Raw genomic sequence first — 15,993 nt, 5'->3', positions numbered from 1 at the left:
GTATAGATCAGTTTCTGTCAGATGCGTTTCCAATTCACTGTGGGCTAAAACAAGAAGATGCACTGTCACGTTTACTTTTTAACTTTGCTCTAGAGTATGCCATTAGGAAAGTCCAGGATAACAGAGAGGGTTTGGAATTGAAAGAGTTACATCAGCTGCTTGTCTATGCGGATGACGTGAATATGTTAGGAGAAAATCCACAAACGATTACGGAAAACACGAGAATTTTACTGGAAGGCACGTATGGGCGAATCCAGAAATGCATATAGAGTGTTAGTTGGGAGGCCGGAGGAAAAAAACACCTTTAGGGAGGCCGAGACGTAGATGGGAAGATAATATTAAAATGGATTTGAGGGAGGTGGGATATGATGATAGAGAGTGGATTGATCTTGCTCAGGATAGGGACCAATGGCGGGCTTATGTGAGGGCGGCAATGAACCTCCGGCTTCCTTAAAAGCCAGTAAGTAAGTAAGTATTATTATTATTATTCGCCCCTCTCCATTAACTGCTCTTCGGACCTCCAGAGGACCGCGGCTCCCATTTGAGAATCACTGGGCTTTAGTTATTTGCATTTCCCTCCAAAAATGAAATTAAAAGCAACGTCGAAAACCAACTAAATAAAAGGATTGAAATGAATGTTGAAAGGCACCCTATTTCCTTTCAGCTGTACCACCCCTGGTGAAAGCCGGTTTTGCTTTGCGAAAACCGCCACTTATCAGTTTGCAAACACCAACCCACGTGCGAAATCTCTTGCCTAGGGAGGTTGCATTCGCGTGCCAAAAAGAGTTGAATCTATTGTTCTCGTAGGTCATGTCATATCGATCCCCGCCACCGCCGAACAGCTGATGGGAAAGGAAACAGCTGGCGTCCTAGCGCCCATCTCGGTCTTGAGTCTCCTGCTATGAATGAAGGGCCTTCCCTCCATTCATTACCACAAATGACTTCCAGGTGTGCGACCATCACGTCCGTTATACCTCTGGAATGGAAACTAGCTCTTGTTCCTACAAATTGCAACGGATGCGGTATCCTCAAAAGGTGGAGAACATTTCGCTCGCTATCTGTTTACCTTAATGCATCACGTGAAGATCTCGTCCAGTTAAGGCTGGTTCACAATAAACCGGGAACGAGAACCAGAATAAAAACGAGAAGCAGAGGACGTGAATATGAAAATGTTTGATTCACAATAAACCGAGAACGTAGACGACTATGCATATCGATATGTATGTCAATAACGATATGTAAAGTCGATATTACGCATTCTGATGTTATTTGTGTATAATTGACCAATGGCGTTCTCTCATGAGTACAAGGCAGCCAACATAAACACAGGTTAACCAACTTCGAAATTTCAACTTTTTCAAATTTTTTTTCAAATTTCAAATTTATTTACAATTTACATTTGAATTGAATACATATGAATAGATACCCGAAATGAGCATAATGCTCGTGCTCGGGTACAGTCCAGTAGTCTACATAAATTTTACAGGGTTCAAATAATAATGCTGATGATATAAACAATAATAATAATAATAATAATAATAATAATAATAATAATAATAATAATAATAATAATAATAATAGAATAATCGTGACAGAAATGATACAAAGATTGTAATACAAAATAATTCATTAATAATAATAATAATAATAATAATAATAATAATAATAATAATAATAATAATAATAGTGATAAAACAAAAATATTTACAATAATAAAATAAATACTAAGACGGATAAAATAAAATATAAAACCACTAGCGAGAGTTAACACAACTTAAATAAGCATATAATAACCGGAAAAAATGCCAAACTCGAAAATCAACAGAAAAGTTCGTTGTATCGCAGACGACAGCAACCGCCGTATTGACATTGTGTTGTGCATATAGTAGTGGGGAGCTGAAAGTCTACGTAAAACATTTCATTAGGTACGGTACTATAAATATGCCCATGCATCTTTATTATCACAACCTATTTTAAGTCTACCATAACGTAAAATAATTAGAGAAGAAACATTTGTAATAGAACAAAAATGAACACAACAGTAGTTATTGAATTGAAGCATGAATACGTAGTGTGTAATACAACCAATACATTAATAAAATATGATTCGCTTCCGATCAGTGTTGAAAGATACAGCTATTGAAAGACACGTCCTCATCTTTATACGAGGCACGCCGCTTATCGTAAACGTGTGGATTTTCCTCAACACTCAATATTAGAATCTCATCAAATAAAACTTGCTCCATGATGCACAGCATAGAACAAAATAATGCATAGGTTATGTCACGGTCTTCTTGCTACAAAATATACGACGACAAAATAGCTTTTAGATGGCAGTAGAATGAATCTAGTGGGCTGTGATCGGAAACGTGAACGCCGAAGTTGAAACTTGGCCAACTCTCCCTTCCCGATCCCGTGCTCCGGCAAGCTTTTCGTTAATTGTGAATGCTCACATTTAAATGTACACATTTTAACAATTTTACCGTTTTCGTTTTCGTTCCGATTCTCGTTTCCGGTTTATTGTGAACCAGCCTTTACATCCGTTGAACTTGCATGCAAGCCTTAATCCGTTAATCAGTTAAATTGAAGTGATTGACGACCAAACTGTGAGGCGAATGTCAGGTAATCCAGTTGACAATCCTCGGGTTTATCTCGTTATCACCAATGCCATTGGAAGCTAGATATAATATCCTAGTTCACTTAATATCCAATCTGTCGAAACGGACGTTTTCCTTTGAGAACTGAGATACCGGTAGTAATTTGTTTATTGGTTAGGCTTCTCAGATACCGTTCAATCACAAAAAGCGGGTCCACACCTGTGGAGTAACGGTTAGCGCGTCTGGCCGCGAAACTAGGTGGCCCGGGTTCGATTCCCGGTCGGGGCAAGTTACCTTGTTGAGGTTTTTCCCGGGGTTTTCCCTCAACCCAATATGAGCAAATGCTGGGTAACTTTCGGTGCTGGACCCCGGACTCATTTCACCGGCATTATCACCTTCATCTCATTCAGACGCTAAATAACCTAAGCCGTTGATAAAGCGCCGTAAAATAACCTACTAAAAAAATAAAAAAAAAAACAAAAACAAATAGCGGTAACATATGTCTGCCAGTGATGCATAAGCATTTTAAAATTACGTATCCATGTCAACTCCAGTGAAGTATAAAAGTAGTTGATTGATGACGACAAAAGTTAGTAATTTTAATTTCAATTTAAATTAAAATTCATTTTATAGTTTAAAACTCTCCAGAGGTCACGTGGATCACAGTGGTCATCCAGTACTTTATTTTTGATTGGTGATCCGAGATAGCACTTATTGTCATCTGGGTACCTCTCCTTTGTATTTTTCTTCCGCCTCAGTTTGTCGTTGTAATTGACAAGTGTTAAATATTTTAGCGCATAATTAAGTTGGTGAATTCTTGGATCACGATTATGCTCCATGGAAACTTTCCTAGCCTCTAAATTTATGTTTTTACAGCATTCATTTTTCATTATTCACTTAGCAATTGTTTCTTCAAATATTTATTATACAGTATTATCACAGGTTAGTATATACAGTCACGAAGCTCATTACGTAAGGAATATGCATCCATAGATAGTAGCTAACCACTATGATCGCTACTATCGCCTCATCACAGACAATGCGAAATAGTACCGGCACAGTCTATTGTTCCTAGTACTCTCAACAACTCAAGCTTCGTGACTGTATATACTAGACTGTGATATTATTATAATAAATATTTGGAGAAACAATTGCTATGTGAATAATGAAAGACGAATGCAGTTATACTCTGCTAATGTGTAATAATAGTTAACCAGAAAGACTTAAACAAATAAAATTACATGTAAAAATATTAACTTCAAAATATGGATCATAATTGTGAACCACGCGATCACTAACGTATTTGAGTGCGCGACCACTGGAAGGTTAAAATTTATTCACTGTGGATGGTATAGTCCCGTTGCTCTTATTTCCGGCAGCCAATCACGTTGCAAGTCGGCTACATTTAAACGTGTGCGTCATGTGATTCGCTGATGATGACGTTATTCATCTCCTAAGGTTCGATAAATAGCCTACATAATATAATCGCCCGCCATTTTGGCTCTTTCGTTGGCGGTCGCAGAAAGCACACGAGGACGCTATTTGCCGCTCAATTATTTGCTGAATTACAATGCGTTTGATTTATTATCATAAGAGCTATGACATGATAATGTTTAACGGTGTGGCAAATAGATTCCTCGTCTGGTAGCTCGGCAACGAAAGAACAAAAATGGCGAACGATACTACCCACCTAGACTTTATAGAGTCTTCACTTTCTAAGACGTAAGCAAAGAGGAGGAATCACGCCGGGAATAACAGCGTCGCTACTATAGTAGTAAAAATCACCGTTTACGTGTGTATTTGCCGTCTAGTATTCTAATTTTGAATCTGCCATAAACAGAAGAATAACTGTTACATGTTTTGCACAGGAAGAAACTGCATCCAGAGTTGCTCACATTTCACAAGGTCCTTGTTCCGGTTGAAAGTATGTGAAATATGAATACTTCCCGACTGCAGTATTTTTGTCTCCCAGTTTAAAACTTCAGTTACCGAATCAGTTTTACTGATCGTATTTTAATACTGTATGCCGTAAATATCGACAAGTAAACAACTTTGTTTGCGACACGATTCAAAATCATATCTGTACCACAGTCCAGTATATACAGTCACGAAGCTCAATACGTAGGGAATATGCATCCATAGATAGTTACTAACCACCAGGATCGCTACTATCGCCTCATCACAGACAATGCGAAATAGTACCGGCACAGTCTATTGTTCCTAGTACCCTCAACAACTCAAGCTTCGTGGCTATATACTAGAGTAGACTGTGTCGTACCTTCCACGCAGAATTAAATCGCACTTTTCAGACTCTGAAAAATCGATTTTGTATGTCTATATTAAATCTAATAATATCGAATGCATCTTACCACAAACAACTAAAATGTATTTAAACATTGTGAACATAAACATATAGGCTAATTGAGATGTATTTCGTGTCCTAGTAAAATTTGATATACAGTGGAACATCTGAAAAACAAGAATAAGCCACCGGCTTAGCACGGGTGGTAGCGCTTTTGCTTGTTGATCCGGAGTTGCGCTCGAGCGTGGGTTCGATTCCCGCTTGGGTTTTGTCCTAGGTTTTCCCAATCATAAGGCGAATATCAGGTAATCTATGGCGAATCCTCGGTTTCATCTCTCCAAATACCATCTATAAACAATTCCATCGACGCTAAATAACCTAGTAATTGATACAGCATCGTTAAATAACTAAAAAAAATTTAGAATGGCGAAGGGAACAGAATAATCGTCTACTAGAATTATCACAAATGTTCCAGCAGTCGAACCAGTTTCCCTTCGGTGAGAAGTCAGCAGAATGTACTGTATGAATCAGCGAACATGTCCTAGTGAATGATAAGTACTTCGTTTATTGAAAACACGTTCCTTACTTTTAAATCAATTCTTGCGTAAGACGCTGCAGAATATTCCAGCAGTCGAACCAGTTTCCATTTGGTGACTATTCAACTAAACATGGTCATGTGAAATGACGATGATAAGGGGCTTTGTTTATATTAACACATGTTCCGTTACTTTGAATAAATTCTTTCGTAAGACCTTGCACCAGTAGGTTAATTGTTGTTTTTACTGCATTATTTATTAATTCCGCAATCAGCATTGCCGATTATTGAGGTCGTTTATAGGTTATGGTTGCTTGTTTACTCGTCATTCAAGTACGCTGTCTCATCTGCAGTGGGTATGCAGTTATGAATAAATTTAGGGACGCAAACTTTGTTACAATATTCTATGAATTACACCTTCTGCTAATGACATTTTAAATTATATTATAGCGACCGTAGTGTGTATAGTGTGTCCAGCATGCGTGGAATCCACGATCATGCGTTCCAAACTCAACTAGGTTAGCTTCAGTATGTACAGTTGCGAGATGTGAAGATTGCTATTCTCAGAAACTTGATTGTCATCTCAAGAAATTGTTGCATAGTAATATTGCCCAGTTTGTGGCCAAGCAGTGTAACTACGATGCGTTCACATTAATTGGAACATTATCAGGGAACGGATTTGTATATAAATTCTTTATACAGAGTGATTCATGAGGATTTACCGTCACTTACGGAGCTTATCTGCGAAGACATTCTGAGCAAAATATATATATATATATATATATATATATATATATATATATATATGTATCCTAATCTCAATATTTTCAGGGTTAACACTAATTTGAAGTTGTTAGTAAAATACTTTTTTCTCTTTAGTTTTAAGGGTAAAAGAATATTACAAATACAGAATGAACTATTCAGAAGTATCATTTCTTTAATTGGCTGGTATTTTGAAGCTAAAAAAGTGTTGTTAATTGCTTTGTACAGATTTTGTATTTCAATTTTTAACAAAAAATTACATTATTATTATTATTATTATTATTATTATTATTATTATTATTATTATTATTATTATTATTAATATTAATCAAAATAACCAGTGCTCTAACATTAAATACCTTACTCTATGCCGATGATCAAGTCATAATTTCCAATTCAGAGGATAATTTACAAAGAGGATTGTATACATTAAATAAAATATTAAAAGATTTTGAGATGGAAATTTCAGCACAAAAATCAAAAGTAATGGCATTTTTAGGACAAGACCCAGTCAGAAGTAAGATAATATACAATAACCAATGTCTCGAACAAGTGCAAAATTTCAATTATCTGGGTTGTGAAATATCTTATCAAAATGAAAAAGATGTGAACAAGAAAATTACCAAATTTACACAAATTCTAGGGATAATAAACAATACATTAAAAGCTAAATTAGTACAAAAATCTACAAGAATAAAAATATATAATACACTAGCATTACCCTCCCTTTTATACGGAAGCAAGATTTGGTCATTAAAGAAAAAAAGACATGAACAGAATCAAAGCAACGGAAATGAAATTTTTCAGGAGGACAACAGGATATACTCTTTTAGACCGAAAAAGGAATTAAGAAATTTTAGAACAATTAGAAGTAGAGTCAGTAGAAGAAAAAATCAGCAGATACAAATTCAATTGGCTAGATCATGTAAGAAGAATGGAAAATTCAAGAATCCCAAAAATTATGATGCAATATAAACCTAGAGGACATCGTTGACCAGGAAGACCTTTAAGAAGACTGCTAGATGGGGCCGAAACAGGTCTATAGAGGCCTAATTCGTGAAGGATGATGATGATGATGATGATGATGATTATTATTATTATTATTATTATTATTATTATTATTATTATTATTATTATTATGCACTTATCACAAAAAGTGTTACAAATCATACTACTTTAGGAACTTGAGTCGTTACAGTTTAATTATGTATCCCAATGTAAAGTTTTGAATAATTTACAAGAGTGGCTTGATTTGTAACAATTGTGTGATAAATGCGTAATAAAAATGTAATTTTGTGGTTAAAATGAAAAAAAAAAATCTGTACGAAGCAACTATGGAATTCACAACACATTTTTAGCTTCAGAATACTAGCTAATTAAAGAAATGATACTCCTGAATAGTTCATTCTTTTACTGCAATATTCTTTTACCCTTAAAACTAAAGAAGAAATGTATTTTACAAATATCTTTAAATTAATGTAACTCTGAAAATATTGAGATTAGGACATGTATTTGTATGACATTTTTTGCTCAGAATGTCTTCGGAAATAAGCTCCGTAAGTCACGGTAAATCCTCGTGAATCACCCTGTATTTATCACGCTAAAATCAGTTATAGGCCTAATTATGTTGTATTATCTGTATGTGTCACGATGTGTAGCGTTGAAAAATGCTATCATTATTTTCCACATATTTATAAGTTTTCACGTTTATCAGCATCTGCAAACCAATATGGCCGAACTTCGTATCGTGCCCTAACACGACGTGCATCTTTTGTTCCAGACTCATATGCTGTTCATCGATGCGTTCCTGCAGAACAATCGACTAGATCACGTGACACAAGTAATGGGGTATCACCCGACTTACCTGGACATCTTCCTGCGCACGCAGAACTTCATATTGAGGGGAGATGGGCCCCTACCATACGATTATCGTCACTTCATTGCCATCATGGTAAGTTTCTTCTGCTCCGTTACTTCAAAACGAATTTGCTATACAGGGTGATTCATGAATTTACACCGGCATCTGACTGATCTTACTCCTGATGTAATTTTGAATAAAAGTTTTCTTGTAAACATTGGCCCTATTTCAACAGTTGTGTAACTATTTTCCACCGTGAGAAGTACTTCACTTTGAATTACATTTTAAAGCTCGTCTGCGATTTTGTAACCACCAGTTCATCCCCAAAATCTTTAACAGCTACAGCTGTTCGTCACTACAATTCTACAGTGTTGCCATGACCAATTCACGAAAATCAGGAGAAAACCATAGAAAAAAAACAGGAGATTACAGTAGATTAAACATGAATTTATTTGCTCTTCGTATTATAATATTAATTACAAAACAGTGTATACTGTAAGAAAGATGATACTGTTGTATTACTATATAGGACATCCCTAACCAATGAAATGGAACAATTTTTCTAAATATTACTACTGTCATCTTTACTCAGCATATGTAAATAAGTCATGCAATTTTGGTTTTACACAGTAATGTCTCATTGACAATGTTTCGCATTAAAATGTATTAATCAGGAATTTTTTGTATATTGACAAACTATTTTCGATAGAACGAGATTTATTTTAAAGATTATATTAAATACAGTACCCTACTATATTAGCTGTGATTATAACAGACGAAAAATTTCTTTTTAGAGTTAAAATAAATGGAAAGAGAAAGTCAAAGCTCTAATGTATATGGACTTATAAATGTTGAGTAGTCGGACACGATTGGAAACTACGAAAAGTAGCCAATGAAGTTAACAATAATTTTTATGCTCGACCATGCCGAAATGTAGTATTATACACCTGGTAGCAGCCCTTTAATGGACCTCATTAAAGTACACCTATTCATTAAAGTTCAGGTGTTCCACCAATCAGAAAACACCATTGTAGCAATATGAAAGCGCAAGTATCGATTATTCTCGGATATGCAATCGAAAGACAACTAGCGAAACGTCACGGAGGCTGGAAATCCAATACTGTCGCAGAAGGTTATGTTCTATTACTATAATAATTAGCGTTAATTGTAAATAATATTCAAATAAATTCAATTTGTCATCTCGTTTTTCAATGTCTAAATAAATTTCAAGGTTATATCAAGATTAATGTTCATTTTACTCTCTAGATTATATCAAGGTCAATGACATTTGTTCCTCGGAAAAAATCAATACTTTCGCGTCTGCGCACGTCTCACAATTTACGAGATATTGCACAAGATCAGTTCCGCTCCCCAGTCAGATAAGAATAACATGAATACTTATGAATAATATCAAGTTAGAAATATGGTCGAGCATAAAAAGTCGTATGAAACTTGCCTATAATGGTAATTAAGACGCTCGTATGAAAATTATGAAACTCGCTTGCGCTCGTTTCATAAACATACTCGCGTCTTAATTGCTACCATTATAAGCCCTTTTCTCTGCCATAGTTTTGTAAAAATATAGGCTATATATTTCTTTTTCCTTCCTTTGTTCTCTTTATCAGCCGATGAATTTTATTATCATAGCCTTTTTATCGTAAATGTTATTTAATTTTTGTATTTCTTTTCTTTTTTATTATTATTTTATTATATTCCATTTTGATATAGGCCTATTCTTCCTTAAGTTTTTCCATATTAACCATTTGTACTAAATGAGTTGCTTTCACTATATTCCAATGTATTTTACTTTCTTTTCTTCTGTTTATGGTATTATTTTCATGTTGTTTAGTATCGATTTTATTATGCTATTATTATTATTTTTTTGTAATATGTTAGTATTCTGTCCTTTAACTTTTTGTTAAATTTTAAGTGCTTGTATACTTTGTGATCTGGTAGAGTGTAAGAGAAGGCCCTATGGCCTTAACTCTGCCAATATAAATAAAGAATTATTATTATTATTATTATTATTATTATTATTATTATTATTATTATTATTATTATTATTATTATTATAGGCTTGTTGCATAATGTAGGCTACTATTAAGAGATTGAGTATAGAAGGGAGAAAGCTAAAGTAAGAGTTTTAAATACAAGAGTTATACTTATTATTAGTTTATTATTATTATTATTATTATTATTATTATTATTATTATTATTATTATTATTATTATTATTATTATTATTATTATTATTATTAGGGTGTACAGAGGATACTTCTTGTAGTAGTAGTTCTTGTAATGTTTGTATAGAGAGTGATGGTAGATTAAGAACTGGAACACATCTAATCCGCCATGACATGAACAAAGATTGATGAAGTAAATAAATAAAATTGAATTACGTGGTTAGAACGCGTCTTATTGATCAGTTGCAAAGCAATTAATTTCAGTTACAGTCATGCAGATCGCAGTATCTATTTTGTTTGTAGATTACTATATCGATGCTTCAGAAATTTCAACTTTAGCTCCAATTTTCTGAGGTCATTCTTAGTGCAGTTAATCGGTCTGGCTTCTGGATGCTTCAATGTGTAATATAAATTCACTGCAGTAGAGCTAGGCAGTCTTCAGTTAGCAACAAGGCTGCACAGACGTGAAAGTTAGTTTGGCAGACTGCACTCGCAGAATGAGGACAGCTAAATAGTGTTTTCTGTTTGTCAGTCCTGTGTTATTCCCCTCGTATTGTCATGTTCGCTCCAATGTTTGTAGAAAATGAGAAGTGATGTATCCATGTTCCATGCCATCTCGAAACTTGTTAGAGCGATGTGTTTGTAACGCTGGCAATTAGGGATGCCCAAACGCGGAGAAACTCTTGTTATCACCACGATCCATCTCTCTCACTTTCTTTGTTTATGAATTATTACATTGCAGTGGTCGTTCCGCAGCGATTGCTTAAGTTAAGGAGCTGGGCGAAACTGAACGTCCAGGACTAACACTCTAGGTTTTCACCAGAATGGTTCGAAGAGTATCTTAAGCCTTGTAACTCGCGTATGAAACCAAGAGTGCTGGAAAGTGAAAATAATAATTCAGATGCATGCAACACGAAGACATTTAAAATCTTCTTCTTCTTCTTCTTCTTCTTCTTCTTCTTCTTCTTCTTCTTCTTCTTCTTCTTCTTCTATCACGTATTAGGCCCGTAAGGCCCGTAACACACTTGAGTTCTCGCCAGCGAGAAATGTGTTGCGAGAAAGAGGCGAAGAGCCTTCCTCCACACACTTAAAGCGGCTACACACGACCCAATCTGCAGGGTCCGATTTGCAGGGCGGTTGGGTCGGACGAATTGGTTCTGCTCTCCACACGACCCAACTTGCAGTAGGCTGATCCGCTCCGTTGTGAAAAGATATATCATGGCTCGTTCACTTTCCAAGTTTCAAAAAGTTGGAATTGCATTGAGTTTGTTGTTACAGAACGATGAACAGGTACTATATGAAGAAAATTTTTTCGGATTAAAAAATATTTAGGCATATATATATATATATATATTTTTTTTTTCAAGATTAAAAATGTTGAGAGTTCACTGTGCAGTGATGAAGCGTTTCTCTCATAACTTAAAAACTTGTTAACTTTTCATGTTCCCTCTTTTTTTATTTTATTGCTGAAACTCATGTTTACAATATCATGCTCTTTCAACTACAGTCCTTAATAAACAATATTTTTTTTTTATTTTGTGTAATAGAAAATACTGATGTTTGACCACTTTTTAAAATGAATTTATTTTTTATCAGACAATCTACTAACGGTAGAGAAGTGATCTTGCATCATATTGTAGATATGACGTGCATAAATACACACAACAAGAATTCCTTCACATAATGTTGGATAGTTTTTGAGTTATGTGGGAAACGCATCATCACTGCACAGTGAGCTGAATTAAAAAAAAAAAAAAGTAAATAATTTTTTAAACGTATTTTTTTTTTTTTTTCACAGAGAAGAAGGACAGTTGTCTATGCGGATGACGTGAATTTGTTAGGCGAAAATCCACAAACGATTAGGGAAAACACGGAAATTTTACTTGCAGCAAGTAAAGAGATAGGTTTGGAAGTAAATCCCGAAAAGACAAAGTTTATGATTATGACTCGTGACCAAAATATTGTACGAAATGGAAATATAAATATTGGAAATTTATCTTTTGAAGAGGCGGAAAAATTCAAATACCTGGGAGCAACAGTAACAAATATAAATGATACTCGGGAGGAAATTAAACACAGAATAAATATGCGAAATGCCTGTTATTATTCGGTTGAGAAGCTTTTATCAACCAGTCTGCCGTCAAAAATCTGAAAGTTAGAATTTATAAAACAGTTATATTACCAGTTGTTCTTTATGGTTGTGAAACGTGGACTCTTACTTTGAGAGAGGAACATAGGTTAAGGGTGTTTGAGAATAAAGTATTTAGCAAAATATTTGGGGCTAAGAGGGATGAAGTTACAGGAGAATGAGAAAGTTACACAACTGCATGCATTGTATTCTTCACCTGACATAATTAGGAACATTAAATCCAGACGTTTGAGATGGGCAGGGCATGTAGCACGTATGGGCGAAACCAGAAATTAACTTAGAAAGCATGTTGTAAATATTCAGATTGTCAATGTTAATACAGATAATACAATATAATATTTGTTTTATTCAGTCTTATGACAAATCAATTATTAAAACAATGACTTATATTTCATAACATGTAGCCATTGAGTTTTACACAAATAAGTTACGAACGTTTTCGCCCATTCAGGCATCTTCAGGTTCAGTGTTAAACTTTAATAATGAGATATTGTACACTGAACTTGAAGATGCCTGAATGGGCGAAAACGTTCGTAACTTAATTGTATAAAACTCAATGACTACATGTTATGAAATATAAGTCATTGTTTTAATAATTGATTTGTCATAAGACTGAATAAAACAAATATTATATTGTATTATCTGAATCCAGAAATGCATATAAAGTGTTAGTTGGGAGGCCGGAGAGAAAAAGGCCTTTGGGGAGGCCGAGACGTAGATGGGAAGATAATATTAAAATGGATAGGGAGGTGGGATTTGATGATAGAGACGATTTATCTTGCTCAGGATAGGGACTAATGGCGGGTTTAAGTGAGGGCGGCAATGAACCTCCGGGTTCCTTAAAAGCCAGTAAGTAAGTAAGCAGAAGGACAGTGTTTTATACATATTAATTTTCATTATTGTACAAGATACAGTAATGGAGGAAAAAAAAAAGTTTAATATTTCCAAAATGTTACTGCTGTAAGCTGTATCTAACCTCTTAAAAATAAGAAAACATTTAAACTCTTCTCATATTTTCGACAAAGCATAGGTGTGCATATTGATAACGTTGATCCTATTATGTTGGCATGCTGTGCACTACATAATTTGTATTTTTAGAGAAGAATTTCTAAAGCCTGATTACGCATATCTCTGTTCAGATAATTTGCGTTTGAAATGTCCCTTAAACAAGGCATATCTTTATACAGTTCAAAAATATCCTTCCAGACTTCTTTCTCCTTTTCCGTCATTTCACGTGGCACTCACTGTCACTGCTCTCAGTTCTTCATAAACGCCACTTCTGCAAGCTGCAACTGACAAGAAATCGGCCCGATCGTGCTACACACGACCCAACTTGCAGGGTGTTGGAGTGGGGGAGTCGGCAGATTGGGTGGCTGCCCGAACCAACCACCCGACAAGAGGTTTGTTGTCCCTGCAAGTCTACACACCACCCGATCGGCAGGGTCCCTGCAAATCGGACCCTGCAGATTGGGTCGTGTGTAGCCGCTTTTAGCGAGTTCTCGCTATCACAGATCACACCTCGCTATGATCATCTATGCACTGTCTTCATGCAGAAAGCATTTTTCTGATTATAGTAATCACTCGTTGCGGGAAATATTATAGGTTATGTATTTACGTATATTGTCGTATACCTTATTTTATTTCATGGAGTGCAGTTTCATAGAAAGGACTTTGCCGACAGACCTTCTACTGCCCCCTACTAATTGGTTGTCATAAATAAATGTCTTCCTTACGGTGACGGAAATCTTGTCTTCTCCTGTCAGTAACCAATCACAACCTTCGTTCAGAAGAATTGACAGTCTCCTCTCAAATCCACGTGGAGGCAGAGTTGTCGCATCTTTTCCGAGTTCCAAGAATCCCGTTAGTCTGATTTCGAGCGTTGTCAGGATTGTGGCAACTGTGCAATGTTGGGACGAGGGGACAGGATGGAATTATCAGAATTGTTTGTGTAGAAAGTTATAAATCTGTAAGTTAGTGTTCAAAGGAGCCACCGAACTGCACTCCTTGAAATAAAATAAGGTATACTTAAATATATAACCTGTAAATATATTCTCGTACTTTACAAATTACGTACGAACGCTATGTTGAATCTGAGTATTCAGGTGATGAGGAAATGGAGTGACATGAACATATTTCGTTAATGAAAACAAAAAGTAGGTCTAAAATTAAAGCCAGAAATATCTGAAAATCACATTGTATCTTACGAAAATAAGGGTGAGTTTTGGACACTGGTTTCGATTTGAATGATGACACGTTTAGGCGTTATTTCAGGTTGAATGGACCACAGTTTTTTGCCATTCATACGCATGATGTGATAGAGGATTCTTTGCTATGTTGTGATTAAAATTATGTAAATTGTTAAAACATATAGATACATTATTTCAAATGTTTAATTAATATTATTAAATCTCATCAAAATAAAATATAACCCTATTTACTTTCAGATAAGTGATATTTGTCTCCAGATTTCTTCTTTAAATTTCGTGTTTTTATAGTTTTCATCATATAAATAGGCCTACAGGTGACATCGTACAAGTTCGATAAGTTTCTGACTGCAATTATCAGCCATCTTTCTTCATTTTCAAATAAAAACAATACAATTCATCGTCACCTGTGATATCTTTTTCTACATCCAATCTTTATGAAGAATATAAATGTCAAACATCTTTGATAAATGTGTCAAGAAAATTCGCTGAGCTACCGGTTCCAGCGAGAAACTCGCGCGAGGTTTTTGCCTCGAACGAGAATCTCTTCCAGTGTGTGGACGTTCATTTGAATCCATGTTATCAATTTTTTAATTTTCTCGCAACACATTTCTCGCTAGCAAAAACTCTTCAAGTGTGTTACGGGCCTATATATATTAATGGGGATAGGCTACAACCTTGGTCAACACCTTGATTAATTAATTTCCACTCAGTTTGGTTGTTTTCATTACATACTGAAATATAATTTTCACAATATAAATTATAGGTTGCATTGAAGAGTCCACTGCAAGAATGATGGATGTCATTTGGAATACATTTTGCAGGAGAAGCTATTGAAAGTTTGAAATGCTTAGCGCTCAAAGCTTAACTGTGATTTTCCCATCATTACTGGACAATGACTATCAGTGTTAATGCCATATAACTCTGTATGTACATTCTATATGTCTTAAGCTATGCATTGACAGTCTTGGTTCATTTTCGACAAGAAAGTGACATCCATCATTCTTGCAGTGGACTCTTCATTTATTAATTGGTTTGGAATAGGATCTCTCAGAATTTCAAATAACTTTTTTTCTGTCAACTTTATCAAAAGCCTTTTTAAAATCGATAAAACCCAAATGTATCTCTTTATTAAACTCTTTGTTTTCCTATTATCATTTTTAGAGTAAAGTACCTATCAGCACATGATCTACCTTTCCGGAATCCATTTTGTTCTTCCATTAATTGTTGAAAATACAACGTTCCATCCATTGTTGAATTTCGTGGTAATGTTAATCCACGAAAAACTGACCATTAATATTGCTTGCATGTATCAGCATGTGAGTAAGTAGTGAAATAATGGAACTTTACAGTGATTTAGGGATTTTAAGCCGAATATTAAATTAATCTCTAACAATCATTTTA

The 15,993-nt window shown here is 35.0% G+C and overlaps 1 protein-coding gene across 1 annotated transcript in view; it reads left to right on the top strand.

Annotated features, from left to right (window-relative positions):
- Positions 1-15,993, top strand: part of Sesn (Sestrin) — a 66,377-nt gene that overhangs the window by 28,471 nt on the left and 21,913 nt on the right. The window contains exon 2 of the mRNA XM_069824450.1: positions 7,977-8,147. Coding sequence (XP_069680551.1) covers positions 7,977-8,147 — 171 coding nt within the window. The remainder of the gene's footprint in view (positions 1-7,976; positions 8,148-15,993) is intronic.

The sequence above is a fragment of the Periplaneta americana genome, chromosome 4 (genome assembly GCF_040183065.1).
Source record: "Periplaneta americana isolate PAMFEO1 chromosome 4, P.americana_PAMFEO1_priV1, whole genome shotgun sequence".
Classification (NCBI taxonomy): Eukaryota; Metazoa; Arthropoda; class Insecta; order Blattodea; family Blattidae; genus Periplaneta; species Periplaneta americana.
This window is presented reverse-complemented; position numbering and strand designations above follow the sequence as displayed.